Source organism: Oryctolagus cuniculus, chromosome 9 (assembly GCF_964237555.1).
Source record: "Oryctolagus cuniculus chromosome 9, mOryCun1.1, whole genome shotgun sequence".
Taxonomy (NCBI): domain Eukaryota; kingdom Metazoa; phylum Chordata; class Mammalia; order Lagomorpha; family Leporidae; genus Oryctolagus; species Oryctolagus cuniculus.
The window spans coordinates 89324296-89338726 of record NC_091440.1 but is presented as its reverse complement, the minus strand read 5'-3'; the positions used below and the strand labels follow the sequence as shown (position 1 = coordinate 89338726).

Genomic DNA, 14431 nt, shown 5'->3' with positions numbered 1-14431 from the left:
CCATGATTAGTGAGGAACTCCTGCCACAACCCCATCTACTTGGGCAGAAAGCCAGGAATGAATCAGCTGTTGGTCTCTCCCAGGGCCACCAGAGGGCAGTACAACCTCCTCCCCAGAGGCAAGTTGGAAGGCTGGATTTCAGGCAGCTGCCAGGCTAAGCTGCAAGGGCTGTGCCCAGGGCCTTGCCAGACAGTGACTTTATGTCTGAATCACCTGCAGAGCAAGGCAGCTGCAGAAGGGTCAGGGGCCAGCACACTCCCAAGTTCCTTAAGTGATTTTGCTGTGTACGTACACACTTCTGGGAGCTTGTCTTTGGTCTCCCTCAGGAAAGCCTTTGTCTGCATATGCGCCACCACTGCCAATGGGCACAGGGACCCAGGCCAGGGAAGGCAGAGGAGCCTGGAAATAGATACACCATGTGCCGGGCAGGATAACTGAGCTCTGGGAAGGCCCGGCCCAAGGCCCATCTCTGATGCACCCACTCTAGCCAGACGCTTCTCCAGGCCTCAGTGTCCTCAGGCAGAAATGAGGTTCAGGCCGGCACCGTGGCTCACTAGGCTAATCCTCCGCCTGCAGCGCCAGCACTCCGGATTCTGTCCCGGTTGCCCCTCTTCCAGTCCAGCTCTCTGCTGTGGCCTGGGAAGGCAGTGGAGGATGGCCCAAGTGCTTGGGCCCTGCACCCACATGGGAGACTAGGAGAAGCACCTGGCTCCTGGAGCTTCAGATCGGTGTAGCGCACCGGCCACAACACGCCGGCCGAAGTGGCCATTTTGGGGGGTGAACCAACGGAAGGAAGACCTTTCTCTCTGTTTCTCTCACTGTCTAACTCTGCCTGTTTTTTAAAAAAAAAAAAAAAAAAGAAATGAGGTTCAGAATACGTCAATGTCCAAGCCATCTTACAGGCTGAGTCAGCACTGCAGTGTACCACCTGGATGCAAAAACTCTCTATAGAAAGAGTGGATTTCCAGTGGGCCTGCTCAGGGTGCCCGGAACTGTGTTAGCTAAACCCCTGTGGGGCTTTGCCTGAACCCAGTAGCCACAGATCAGTCAAAGCAGAACCCCTGCAGGTAGGAGCCAGGTGTCAGTATTTTCTGTTTGACACGAGAGAGTGGCAGACAACGACCTCACCATAATGCTCTCAACAGCTGGCCAACTGGCTCTCAACTGTAGCCAAGAACTCAGTCCAGGTCTGGCATGTAGATGGCACAAACCCAGCTACTTCAGCCATCACTGCTGCCCCCCACGGTATGTATTAGCAGGAAGTCGCAGTCAGGAGCCAGAGCTGGACGGCAAACCCAGGCACCCTGATGTGAGGCATGGGCATCCTAACCTCCAGCTGAAATACCTGTCCCCTCTTCCCAGTATTTGTTAAAGCTTCTCAGGTTCTTGGAATTACACAGAATCCAGATCAATGGTTCCCAAGCTTCCATTGCATTAGAACCACTTGGGAAATCTGGTAAGAAATACTATTTCATATTGGTCCAGAGAGGAGAGCCAGGATCAGCCATGAAACGAGGTTTTGGCTCCTCAGAAGGGAAGACCTTTCTAATGTGCTCATCCAAGAACAGCAGGTGCCGCCAAGGACAGACTAGACATCACATGACACGGATGTGTAAGGTCCCTCCAGGCCTGCAGGCGCCCTGTTACTCAGGGCTGCAAAGCCCGGCTTCAGGGCCGCGGAGGAGGGTCGCACACCTACCTGCCTCTGCTCTCCCCATCTGGAGGAAGCTGGCGTGGTTGCCGTCCGTCTGCAGTTCGTCATCATCGTAGCTGCAGCAGTCATAGCTGTCGGCCAGCTCGGCTTCTGAGAGCAGCTCCCGACCCAGCACCTGTAGTTCTTCATGGAAACTGCAGCTGCAGCAGCTCTGGAGGAAGCCTAACACCAGCAGGTTTGTGATGTGCTCGTCCCTGGGGCCTGGACCACTGCTGACCTAAGATGAAAGGAAAGGCAGTGAAACTGGAACCTGTCGCAGGGCTGGACGCCTTTTTTGCAGCTGAGTTGGCAGAAAGGGCTATGGGTATGGCCAAGCCCACAGGATCCCACAGGTACCGGTGCTCTGCAAGCGGGCTAGGGGCCTGCTTTAACCAGTGCCACTTGCAGATGCTGAGAAAGCTCCAACTCTGCAGAAGGCGACTCTGTACCACTTGCTTGACCTCCAGTACCCGTGGGCGAGCCGCTAGCCAGGGCAAGAGGGAAGTCAGGCAAACACCACTGTTTCAATGCCTCCTTCCAATACCATGGATCCCTTACCAACTTGAGCCTGCCTCTCCTGGCGATGCTACCAATGGCTACAAGTTCTTCCTTTTCCATGACCTCCCTTGGGAGGCCCCAGGGGTATTGGGCAAACAGAAGAATCTCACCACTGGGGTGTGAGGGCCACAAGTAAACAAATGCCTGCCACTGGACGAGCTAGGTTTGTTCTTTTAACAAACTAGGTTGTTGTTCTTTTAACAAGCTAGGTTTGTTCAGGTGGGTAACCCAGAACCCGGAGCGCCCTGCTCTAACCCACAGGGGCTGAGCTCTCGGCCTTCATAGGCAGCATTGCCTGCGGTGCACTGCAGCACCTGTGGGGTGCTGTGGGGGACGGGCCCACATGTCTGGTGTACTGACTGGGGCTGTGCGAGGGGACTGCAGCAAGTTTGTGGGAAATGGAATCGTATAACAAATTCATCTTGATGCTATAAATTTTGAAGTCCATGCATAATTTTTTCATAATATGTATTTCCCATGAGCTTTTGGGAGCCCTTCATATTCTTTATTTTAAAGATTTTATTTAGGGGCCGGCGCTGTGGCTCAGCGGGTTAACGCCCCGGCCTGAAGTGCCGGCATCCCATATGGGTGCCGATTCAAGACCTGGCTGCTACACTTCCGATCTAGCTCTCTGCTATGGCTTGGGAAGGCAGTGGAAGATGGCCCGAGTCCTTGGGCCCCTGCACCAGTGCGGGAGACCCGGAAGAAGCTCCTGGCTCCTGGTTTCTGATCGGCACAGCTCAGGCCGTTGCAGCCAACTGGGGAGTGAACCATCAGATGGAAGATCTCTCTCTCTCTCTCACTGCCTTTCCTCTCTCTGTGTAATTCTGACTTTCAAATAGAATAAATAAATATTTTTTAAAAGATTTTATTTATTTATTTGGAAGGTAGAGTTAGAGAGAGAGGAAAGAAAGAGAGAGAGGGCTGGGCCAGGCCAAAGCCAGGAGCCCAGAGCTTCTTCTGGGTGTCCCACTTAGGTGCAGGGGCCCAAGGACTTAGATGATCTTCTACTGCTTTCTCAGGTACATTAGCACAGAGCTGGACTGGAAGTGGAGCAGCTGGGACACAAACAGGTGCTGATATGGGATGCCAGCACTGCAGACAGCAGTTTAACTTGCTATACCACAGTGCAGGCCCCAAGCCTCCTCATATTCTTGGCAGAGGTGAGTGTCAGCAAGCTGTGCCCACAGCAAGTGAAGAACCAGGCTGAGAGAGGGAATAGACAACCTGGAAGACAGGGACACTAAGAACTGCGCAGAGATGCAAAACAGGCACACTGGGCAGAAGACAAGGCCAGGAGAGGAAAACCAAGGTGCAAGGCAGAAATTTATTTCTACCCTCTAAGGCCTAAGTACTTTTTTAGAAAAGTCAAAACATTTTTAGAGGAAAATTTTTTGATTTTCAAATTTTTATTTATTTGAAAGGCACATAGAGAGAAAGAGAGAGAGTGAGAGCAAGAGAGCGAGCGAGCGAGCGAGAGATCTTCCATCTGCTGGCTCTCTCCCTAAAAGCCCACAACAGCCAGAGCTGCTCTAGGCTGAAGCCAGGAGCCTGGAACTCCATCTGGGTCTCCCACATGAGCAGCAGGGACTCAATTACTTGAGCCATCACCTGCTGCCTCCCAGGGTCTGCATCAACAGGAAGCTGGAATGGGAAGTGGAGGCAGGACTCCACCCCAGGCACTCGGTATGAGATGTGGGCATCTTTACAACTATGCCAAAGACCTGCCTTTTAGAGGACAGTTTTTATAAAGCAGATTGTGCAAATAGATGGAATTCTGAACATAAGTTGCCTGTGCTTTACTTGTTCCGCTTTTATGCCTCCAAAATGCCTCTAAGAAAAGGAGAACGACAATGTAAAAGTTCCATGGTAACAAATCCTTACGATTCCTCCACAGTGCGGCCCAGAATCCCACAGTATGCTTTGTTTCTGCCTTCAGGAGGTACCCTGGTGGGGAGGAGAAGGGAGGGCTGGGGCAGGCTGGTCAGCTGAATTGTGTCCCCTGAAAGAAATCTTCAGATGCTGACCCCAAGTACCCATACTGCAACTCTACTTGGGAACATGGTCTTAGCAGAGGTGACCAAGAGACGAGAAGGTTGTACAGAGTTAGAGTGGGCCCCAAATCCACTTACTGCATAGTTGTAAGAGGCAGATTCACACACAGACACACAGAGGAAATGCCCTGTGTCAACAGAGCGCAGAGCTGGGGCAATGAGAGCCACCAGAGGATGGGCTTGGCAGAGATCCTCCACAGCCCTAGAAAGAACCCACTCCAACGACCCTTCACTCAAGACCCCTTCATTCAAGAGTCAACTTCTATTGTCCAAAGCTGGTTCATGGAGTTTGGGGACAGCAGCCCAGGAAACCAACAAAGGCAGTCTATGCCCCCAAGGACTTCCTTCTGATCCAGGAACCCACTCCTGGTAAATGCCTCCAGCTAGGCCAGCGCAGGTGTCAAATGCAAGCCCCACGATCTCAGCTCTAACAACAGAGGGGCCTTGGAGAGGAAGGAGGAGTTTCACATATGGAGGACAGGCCCACAAGCCACAAGGGGGTCACCCAAGATGCCACATGCTTGGCAGTACTCAGTGGGCAGCACCTGTATGGACAGGTAGGTCAGGGACAGCATGAACTTATCACAAAACAGGCGTTGTGCTTGGGAAATGGACAAACAGAACTTAGGACATGCCAGTACGGGACCACGTATGCCGTTTTTTATGTAAGTTGAACATCTCAAAAGAAAGGCAACTTGATAGTTATGCTCTCAGATGACAGAACAACAACAAAAAAAGTTAGGAGCAATGATCAAGATGTGAAATATCACAAAGCTGATGTAAAGGAAGCAGAAAGAATTCTCATGATACAAAATCAGTTCCCATGCAGAGAGTAGTATGGAAACTACCCCATGTGTTTAATAATAAGCCCAGTGTCCAGACAAGCAAACAAATAGAAGCACCAAACTATAAGAAATAAAGCCAGCTTCACTTTTTCTCTTTGTTTTTCTTAATATCAAAACCCAAAGAATGTTGCAACAACAATGAAATCACAAGTGTGATTTCATTCACAAGGCACCTCCAATGCCCAGATTCATAGAGACAGAAAGAAAAATGGGGCTTGCCGGGGGCTGGCGTGCAGAGTGGGGAGTTAGCATTGAGGGTGCAGAGTCAGCTGAGGGAGAGGATATCATTCTGAAGAGGGGTGAGTGGTGGTGGCAGTGGTAGGTGTACAGCAATGTGCATACATTTAATGCCAGTGAACTGTTCACGGAAAAATTGGTAAACTTTGGAGCCAGCATTCAGCCTAGTGGATAGGATGGCCATGTCCTACATCAGAGAACAGAAGATGGATTCCTGGCTCCAGCTCCTGACTCAAGCTTCGTGCTAATGCTCATGCTGGGAGGTAACAGGTTATGGTTCAAGTAACCAGGTCTCTGCCCCTCACTGAGTTCCTGAATCCCAGCTTCATTCCTGGCACAGCCCTGGGTGTTGCAGGCATTTGGGGAGTAAACCAGTGGATGAAAGCTTTGTCTTTCTCTGCTTATCTGTTCTCTGCCTCTCAAATTTTAAGAAAAGATGAATTTTATCCGATGTGAATTTTACCGCAATTTTATTAAAACAAAACATAAAGCAAAGCAAAGAAATACTTACAACAAGATGAAAGCTCTAATGTGGGGGGGGGCAGCTAAACCACAAATATAAGAGAAAACTGCAGGCTGTCATTGAGGTACAGTGGGTTATACCACGTATGCAATGCAAGCATCCCATACAGGTGGCAGTTCGAGTCCTGGCTGCTCCACTTATGATCCATCTCCTACTAATGTGCCTGGGAAAGCAGAGAAGGATGGCCCAAGTACTTGAGCCTTCGCACCCATGTGAGAGACTAGGAAGCCAGGTCAGGCTCCTGACTTCAGCCTGACCCAATCCTGGTTGTTGCAGCCATTTGGGGAGTGACCCAGCAGATAGATGATCCCTCTCTCTCTGTCACTCTATCCCTCTTTCTGTGTATCACTCTGCCTTTCTAATAAAATAAAAATAAAAATAAAAAGAGAAAATATCTCACTGCTTCATTGATGGGCAAGCTGCCTAATTTCTGTGTCTCCCTGTTCTCTGACTTTGATGGTGCAAAAGAAAAAAGAAACACACTGGGAATAATTGTATCCTCTCTTCCTTCACCAAAGGGACTAGCTGGAGGGATTGCTATAGAACCCCCAAAACTGCTCACCCACCTAGAGCACAGTAAGCCCATCAGTGACACTGGGCTGCTGGGAAAGGCAGGTATTTACTGCAATGCACAGAGCAAGGAACAGGCAGCTAGCACTGATCTCCAAGACTCCCTGAGGGAGTCAAGGTAGTGAATCTTCTGGCTGAAAGTTGGGGATAAGCAGCAGTGATCTGCTAGTGTGTGGCTTTTGACCAGAGATCAGGGCCAGTGTGTTTCCTTTGGAATGACAAAGGTGGGCTCCTGTGTGCCTGGGTCTAGGTGTAGATTGGGTATTGGTTTCTTTGATGAGGCTTGAAGTTCCTGAAAAACCTCCCAACTCAGGTCTAACACAAGGACATCAGCTATGGTGGTGATAAATGACCTTCAAGACCTGCGTTCACAGTTCAGCCTGTAGGTCGCTCAAAGGCTCTCAGATCAGAGGTCAGCACTGAGGAGTTCACTATGCTAAAGACAAGGACAAGAAGGAACTGGGCCCATCAATGTGGCACAGCGGGTTCAGCCACCACTTGTGATGCGGGCATCCTGTATCAGAGCATCAGCTGGAATCCTGGCTATTCCATTTCCCATCCAGCTCCCTGCTAATGTACCTGGGAAAGCAGTGGAAAGTGGCCCAAGTACTTGAGTCTCTGCCACCCACATGGGTGACCAGGATGGAGCTCCAGGGTCCTGGCTTTGGCCTGGCCCACTCCTGGCCATTGAGGCCATTTGGGGAGTGAACCAGCAGATGGAAGATCTCTCTGTCACTGTGCCTTATAAATAAACAAATCTTAAAAAAAAAAAGAAGAAGAAGAAGAAGAAGAGCTATTGGAACCTGATAAAATCTACATCAAAGGCTGGCAGGGCTGGGGTTTGGTTACAAAAGGGATGCTACATAAGACTGCACTCCAGGGGGCCGGCACTGTGGCATAGTGGGTAAAGCCGCAACCTGCAAGCACCAGCATCCCATATGGGCACCAGTTCGAGTCCTGGCTGCTCCACTTCAGATACAGCTCTTTGCTGTGGCCTGGAAAAGCAGTGGAAGATGGCCAAAATCCTTGGGCCCGTGTACCTATGTGAGAGGCCCAGAGGAGGTCCTGGCTCCTGGCTTCGGATTGGCTGAGCTCCAGTGGTTGCAGCCATTTGGGGAGTGAACCAGTGGATTGAGGACCTCTCTCTCTCTCTCTCTCTCTCTCTACCTTTCTGTAACTCTGCCTTTCAAACAAAATAAATAAATCATAAAACAAACAAACAAACAAAAAAAAAAAGAATGCACTCCCTAAAGGTTAGCATGCACAGCACCACGTGGCAGTGCTGCTTCAACCTGCAGGCATCTCAAGAATATGGAAGAGGGAGCAACGTGACAGGCTAGAAGGGACACAAATGGACAGCTTTATATGGCACCAGAGCACTGTTTTATTTTCTTTTTCTTAAATTTCTATTTACTTATTTTGAGAGACAGAGAGACAAAGAAAGCTGCCACGCACTGGTTCACTTCCCAAATGTCTGTAACAGCCCCTGGCTGGGACTAAAGCCAGGAACATGGAACTTAATTGGGTCTCCTACAGGGGAGGCAACTTCTTGGGCCATCACTGATGACTGCTAGGGTGCTCATTAGTAGGAAGCTGGAGTCAGGAATCAAACACAGGCCCTCTGATATGGGACAGGGGCATCTTAACTGCTAGGCTAAATGCCCGCCCCAGAGCACTGTTTTGTGACACTGCTAAAGGGTTTCATTATGACAAGATCTCTTCTGTTTGTTCACTTAACATGCATCCCTGGCCCACACATTCCTACATTTCTGGAAGGACATTCGACAGGTGCATGTTGCAAAGCTCCAAGCACTAAGTGCTTTTATGTGCTCAGAGATTCAGAAGCTAATTTTGTTGTTAAGTGTGAAGTTCCTCTTTGCCGAGCTGTCAAAGACCTGGGCCGCAGCAACTGCCCAAGAAAACAGACATAAAGACCAGGCAGGCCTTTGGCCACCTTCGAAGCCCCTTTCAACAGCATCCGAAAGAACCCTAAGAGTCTGACCTTGGGATCCACGGCATAAGCAGCACTATGCAGATCCATGTCACCTCTGGCTCCCAGGTGTGTGATCGGCAGCCTGCAACAGAACAGACAGACCCAGGGTCAGTGGGTTCCCTGCAAGGATTCCCCCTTCATGAACCTCAGGAAAGAACCAAGGAAGCAGTCCCAGGCTCACAGCCAAGAGGCTGAGCTCAGTCACTTGGCCTCATGATGCCCTCTGGATGTCTCTCTTTCTCCCCAGCATGGAGCAAACTGGAGTTCCCTCCTTCCAGGAGCTTGCCAAGTCCTGAGCCCTTCCCAGGGTCAACCCTCCATCCTCAGAGGTCCTCTGGTTGCACACTCAGGAAGACCTCATGGACCAGGCAAATAGGGCAGCTTGGCTCAATAAATAGCTAGTTAATACATTCTGCCTAAAGTTTTCAGGGAGTCTGTCTTACTATTACCATGCCCACTATCACAATGACTCCTTCCAACAATAAAAAGCCCAACTCATTTACTCAGTGTGCAGCAGTTCTCAGAGTGCCTCACTGAGCCCTAGGCGGTGCAGATACTGACTTAGTGGGGAATAAATAAGGCATGGGTCAATCTTTCTTCTCTCTCTCTTTTTAAACAGGCAGATATCACTTAAAATATTTATTTATTTATTTATTTATTTATGTTGGGAGCTGGTTCACTCCCCAAATGTCTACAATAGCCAGGACTGGGCCAAGCTAGAGCCAGGAGCCCAGAACTCAATCCATGTCTCCCATGTGGATAGCAGGGACCCAACAATTTGAGCCATCACCTGCTGTCTCCCAGGGTGCACACTAGCAGGAAGTTGGAATCATAAGCAGAGCGAAGATGCAAACCCAGGAACTCCAATATGGAATGTGAGTGTTCCAAGTGTCAGCTGCTGTGCCAAATACCTGCCTAGGGAACTATTAAATGGCAGCCAGGACGGACAGGTCAGCTCTTTCCATCAGGCATATAGAATCAAGGAGTAGTTAAGAGAAATTGTCCATATACAAGGGTACTTCAAAAAGTTTATGGAAAATGGAACTGAAAAAATAAGTTTATTTTGGTGCAAAAACTTTTAAAATTCATGCAGAATTTTTCATAACACTCACTTTCCATGAAGTTTTTGAAGACCTTACCATGTGCATGGATTTCAAGATCTGTTGCACCAAAATGAACTTATCCTTTAATGTCATTTCCACACTTTTTGAAGTCTCCTCATACACAGAAAAGACCTCCTATAAAATGTTTATAAAGAAACAGACTGTATTTGATAATTACATAAAAAATTACATCTTCCCAGGACACATCCGAACTTCACCTATCATAAAGCAGAGGCCAGACAAAAGCCAACTAAGGATTAACTTAAAAAATAAATGCCCATTCAATGGAACAGACCTAACCATGGAAAGGAATGAGAGATGTGTGTGCACAGGTTAGAGAGATGTCCGACACCATCTTAGGCTCTAGCCCCAACTGCCATGTCTGGAAACCAGGTGACCCCATGGCTCAACCTCAGCTCCACCCCCACCTTAATGGGATTTGCTGCTCCTACTTCCCTACCCACCCCCTGGCAAAGTTTTAAGAGGACCTGTTCCTGAACACGTGGCTCTCTCTCGATCTCTTGATCTCTCTGTTATGCTCTCCTTCTCCCTCTTTTCCTTCTTTGACCCTTCCCTCCAGTCTGTCAGGTTTCCCCCAGTAAAGCAAGGAAAGAACGAAAGAACGGAAGGAAGGAAAGAAGGAAGGAAGGAAGGGAGGAAGAAATCCAAAAGAGCCTGGACAAAAATTTCCATAGAACAGTCTGAATAGAATAATCCTATTTTAGAAAGTATATGCCAGGGTCAGTGTTATGGCAAAGCAGGCTAAGCCACAGCCTACAATGCTGGCATCCCACATTGGAGTGCCATTTCAAGTCCCTGCTGCTTCACTTCTGTCCCAGCTTCCTGCTGATGAACCTAGGAAAGTAGAAGGTGGACCAAGGACTTGGGCCCGTGCCACCCATGTAGGAGAGCTAGATGGCTCCCAGCTTTGATTTGGCCTGGCCCTGGCTGTTGTGACATTTGGGAAGTGATGGAAGATCTCTCTCTTTCTCTCTCTCTCTCCTTCAAGGAAATAAATAAATAAATAAATAAATAAATAAATAAATAAAAGTATTTGCCTGTGTATGTGTGGATCTACACACAATAGTAGGTTGAATAAAATGAAATCAATGGTCATTTTTTAAGGCAAAACCAAATACAATCTCTTTTTTTAAGGATTTATTTATTTTATTGAAAGGCAGAGATACAGAGAGAGAGAGAGAGAGAGAGCTTCCAGCTGCTGGTTCACTCCCCAAATGGCCTCAACACTCAGGGCTGCACCAGTCCAAAGCCAGGAGCCAGGAGTTTCATCCAGGTCTCCCACGTGGTACAGAGGCCCAAGCACTTGGGCCATTTTCTGCTGCTTTCCCATACCTGTTAGCTGGGATCTGGATCAAAAGTGGAGCAGCCAGGACTCTAACTGGTGCCTATAAAGGATGTTGACGCTGCATTAGCATTCTATGCCACAGTGCTGGCCCCTGGCAATTTAATATGGATCTTAAAACATAGGAAATAGGCTGGCGCAGCAGCTTAATAGGCTAATCCTCCGCCTTGTGGCGCCAGCACACCGGGTTCTAGTCCAGATCAGGGCGCTGGATTCTGTCCCGGTTGCCCCTCTTCCAGGCCAGCTCTCTGCTATGGCCCGGGAGTGCAGTGGAGGATGGCCCGAGTCCTTGGGCCCTGCACCCCATGGGAGACCAGGAGAAGCACCTGGCTCCTGCCATCGGATCAGTGTGATGCGCCGGCTGCAGTGCACCGGCTGCGGCGGCCATTGGGGGGTGAACCAACGGCAAAAGGAAGACCTTTCTCTCTGTCTCTCTCTCTCACTGTCCACTCTGCCTGTCAAAAAAAAAAAAAAAAAAAAAACATAGGAAATAAAAAACAAAATAATTAACAATCAATTTGCCTCTGGAAAGAAAGGAGGGGGCCCCTAGCCCTCCCCAAAAAGGAAACTGAACATGAGACCAGCCCAAGGGAGGGAGCTTCTGCCTGCCAGGCAGCAGCAGGAACTGCACTGTGGCACCACCATGCTTTTTGGTCCTATCCCTGTCTTAGGAGCACATACTGCACCCCAATCCTCCTCTGAGGACTCTGGAAGAGTCTACCCCTACCATGCCATGGCCAGGTATGGCTCTGATTTGGGCAAGAAAAGGGCACAAGAGCAAAGGACCAAGTGCATGCGGACAGAGGGAAGCACTAGGACACTGGCCAGAGGCCATCCTCTGGATCTCCATGGGACAAGAGGCAAGAGCCAGAGTCATTACCAGCCTCAAGACAAAACTCAAGGGCCAGTGTCTGGTGCACAGGATTAGGCTGCTTGTAATGCTGGCATTCTACATGGGAGTGCTGGTTTGAGTACCAGCAGCTCCTTTTCCAATCCAGTTCCCTGCTAATGCAACCAGGAAGCAGCAGATGATGGCTCAAGTACTTGGGTCCCTGCCACCCACATGGGAGACCTGTACAGAGTTCCAGGCTCATAGCTTTGGCCTAGCCCAGACCTGGCTGTTTGTGGCCATTTGGGGTAAACCAGCAGATAGAAGACCTCTCTTTCTCTCTGTTTCTGTCTCTCTCCTTCTCTCCCTCTGTCAGTCTGCTTTTCAAATAAATAAATATTTAGGAAAAATCAAAAACAAAAAAACAAACAAGCCACAGAAACCAGACAACCTCCCCAGAGTGACTGCATAGTAAATTACACTCTAGTTTCTACCTCCAGCTACGGAGCTTGCATCTCTCTACCACCCCATTAAAAACAACATCAGGTGGGCAATGGCCTAGTGGTTAAGACACCTATGACTCAGATCAGAGTACTGGGGTTCAATTTCCATCTTTAGTTCCTGACTCCAGGTTCCTATTAATGTACACACTGGGAGGCAGCAGGCGATGGCTCAGGTATTGGGTCCCTATCACCCATATGGTTGAATTCCAGGCTTCTGGCTTCAGCCTGGCCCATGCCTGGCTGTTGTGGGCACTTGGGGAATAAACTAGTGGGATGGGGTGGGAGATCTGTTTATCTCTCTGCTTCTCAAATAAATCAGTAGATTATTTTTTAAAAAGAAGTCAACTTCAGAAATTTCCATGGGGGCAAATATTCATCTGTCACTCCAGCACTCCAGACATAACTCATGCAAACATTTTGATTGACTTCCTTTCAGATGTGTGCATGTACAAACACAGACACACACATACACATCTACACATAAACTTCCATAGTCTTCTGCCTTCATCTACAGTGTTATCATTTTCTCACTCCAATACAGTCTTCCAAAACATCCTAATGCCTTTATCTTACTGCAATGGTTTTCAACCAGAGGTGATTGCGGCCCTCAGGAAGGACTTGGCAATGCCTGTAGACAATTCTGCTTGTCATGGGATTGGGGAAGTGATACAGACAGCTCATAGTGGGTATCAGGGGAGTGGCACATCCTACATACAGGTTTAGCTAGACCAAAAAGTCAAGTGCCTGATCTGAAAACCCTGTTCTAGTGTCTTCAGATGCACCAACATACCATTAACTTCCTATGTTGGGCACTTAAACAGTTTAAAAATCTTCACCACTAAAAACAGGACTGTGATTAGCACCCTGGTGTGGCCTTTTCCTATTAAGTCTAGAATCAAATAAGAAAGAGCACAGTGGAAGTACAAAGTGCCATCCTGGACTGGGCTCCCGGGAATTAAGACAAAAGTGACTGTAGGGGCTGGCGGGAGCACCTGGGCTCTATGCTTGGCTTTGGCTCCTGACTGCAGCTGCCTGCCAGTGCAGACCCTGGGAGGCAGTGGTGATGGCTCAAGTAGTTGGGTTTCTGTCACTCATATGGGAGGCCTGGGCTGAGTTTCAGGCTTTGGCTGGGACCAATCCCAGCCATTGCAAGTGTGTAGGGAATAAACCAGCAGATAGGAGCTCTCTGTGTTTCTGCCACTCAAATAAATATTTTTTTAAAATTAATAATAAAAAAGTGACTGCACCCCAATTGGGCTGTGACCTCGAGGACACCTGGGGTTGCCTCCTGCAGAACAGGTGGCCTAGAGGTCTTTAAAGGGATGGCCTGCATTCCTAGGCCCCACGGCTTCAGGAGATGCATGACTTTCAGGGCAGACCACTTGCCTGTGTTGGGGTCACACCTCTGAGTTCATTCCTTTTTTAAGCAGAAACTGAGTCAATGTTAGCTATAAGCGGGGCCAGTACGATAGGGATGAAGATATGACAAGAAACCACAAAAGCTCCTGAGTTAGCAGTGGTTTCATCCCCAAGCCCCAGTCCTAACTAAAAGTGCCAGCAAGAAGGACAACTCCAGTGGCCAGGAGGGCAGGGAATGGGAGGCAATAACCAGCTACCTCACCTCCGCACCAGCACAGCCAAGACCTCGGCAGCCTGGAAACCTGCACATTGGGACTTCGAGTCCCTTGATGAGCCTGGCTACAGGGATGGCCAACTTAGTCACCCTCAGCAGCTATGGAGATTGGCTCTACGACACAAATCCTTGGACCCTCAAGCACCTGCCAGTACCTACACACAATCTCCGTGTACTTTAAATCCTCTCTAGGTGACTTTATGATATGTAACACAACGTCAATGCTACATAAACAGCTGTCCGCTGTACTGTTGAGGGAGAAATGAAAAGTCTGGACATGCCCAGTAAGGACACCATTTTGTTTCTGAGTACTTTTGCCCTGTAGTTGCTAGGATCTTCTGACGTGGGGCCCAAGGATGGGGACAGCCAACTGTGTCACAGCTGATAACAAGGACCCGGCAATGGCCATCAGGCAGCAACAGCTGCAGCACACAACCGGTGCAGTCTCCAATTCTCACAAGACCCTGGCAAAGAGGACGCTGATGCTCCAGTTCTTAGCAACAGGGCTGAAGCTGAGGGCACCCAGT

The 14431-nt window shown here is 49.1% G+C and overlaps 1 protein-coding gene across 3 annotated transcripts in view; it reads right to left on the bottom strand.

Moving 5' to 3' along the window:
• Positions 1–14431, bottom strand: part of BID (BH3 interacting domain death agonist) — a 35339-nt gene that overhangs the window by 4967 nt on the left and 15941 nt on the right. For all 3 annotated transcript variants that reach the window (XM_008250130.4, XM_008250128.4, XM_008250129.4), the window contains 2 exons: positions 8483–8555; positions 1700–1931 (listed from right to left, as the gene is read on the bottom strand). In XM_008250130.4, the coding sequence (XP_008248352.3) occupies positions 1700–1931; positions 8483–8521 (271 nt within the window). In that variant the 5' untranslated portion in view covers positions 8522–8555. The remainder of the gene's footprint in view (positions 1–1699; positions 1932–8482; positions 8556–14431) is intronic.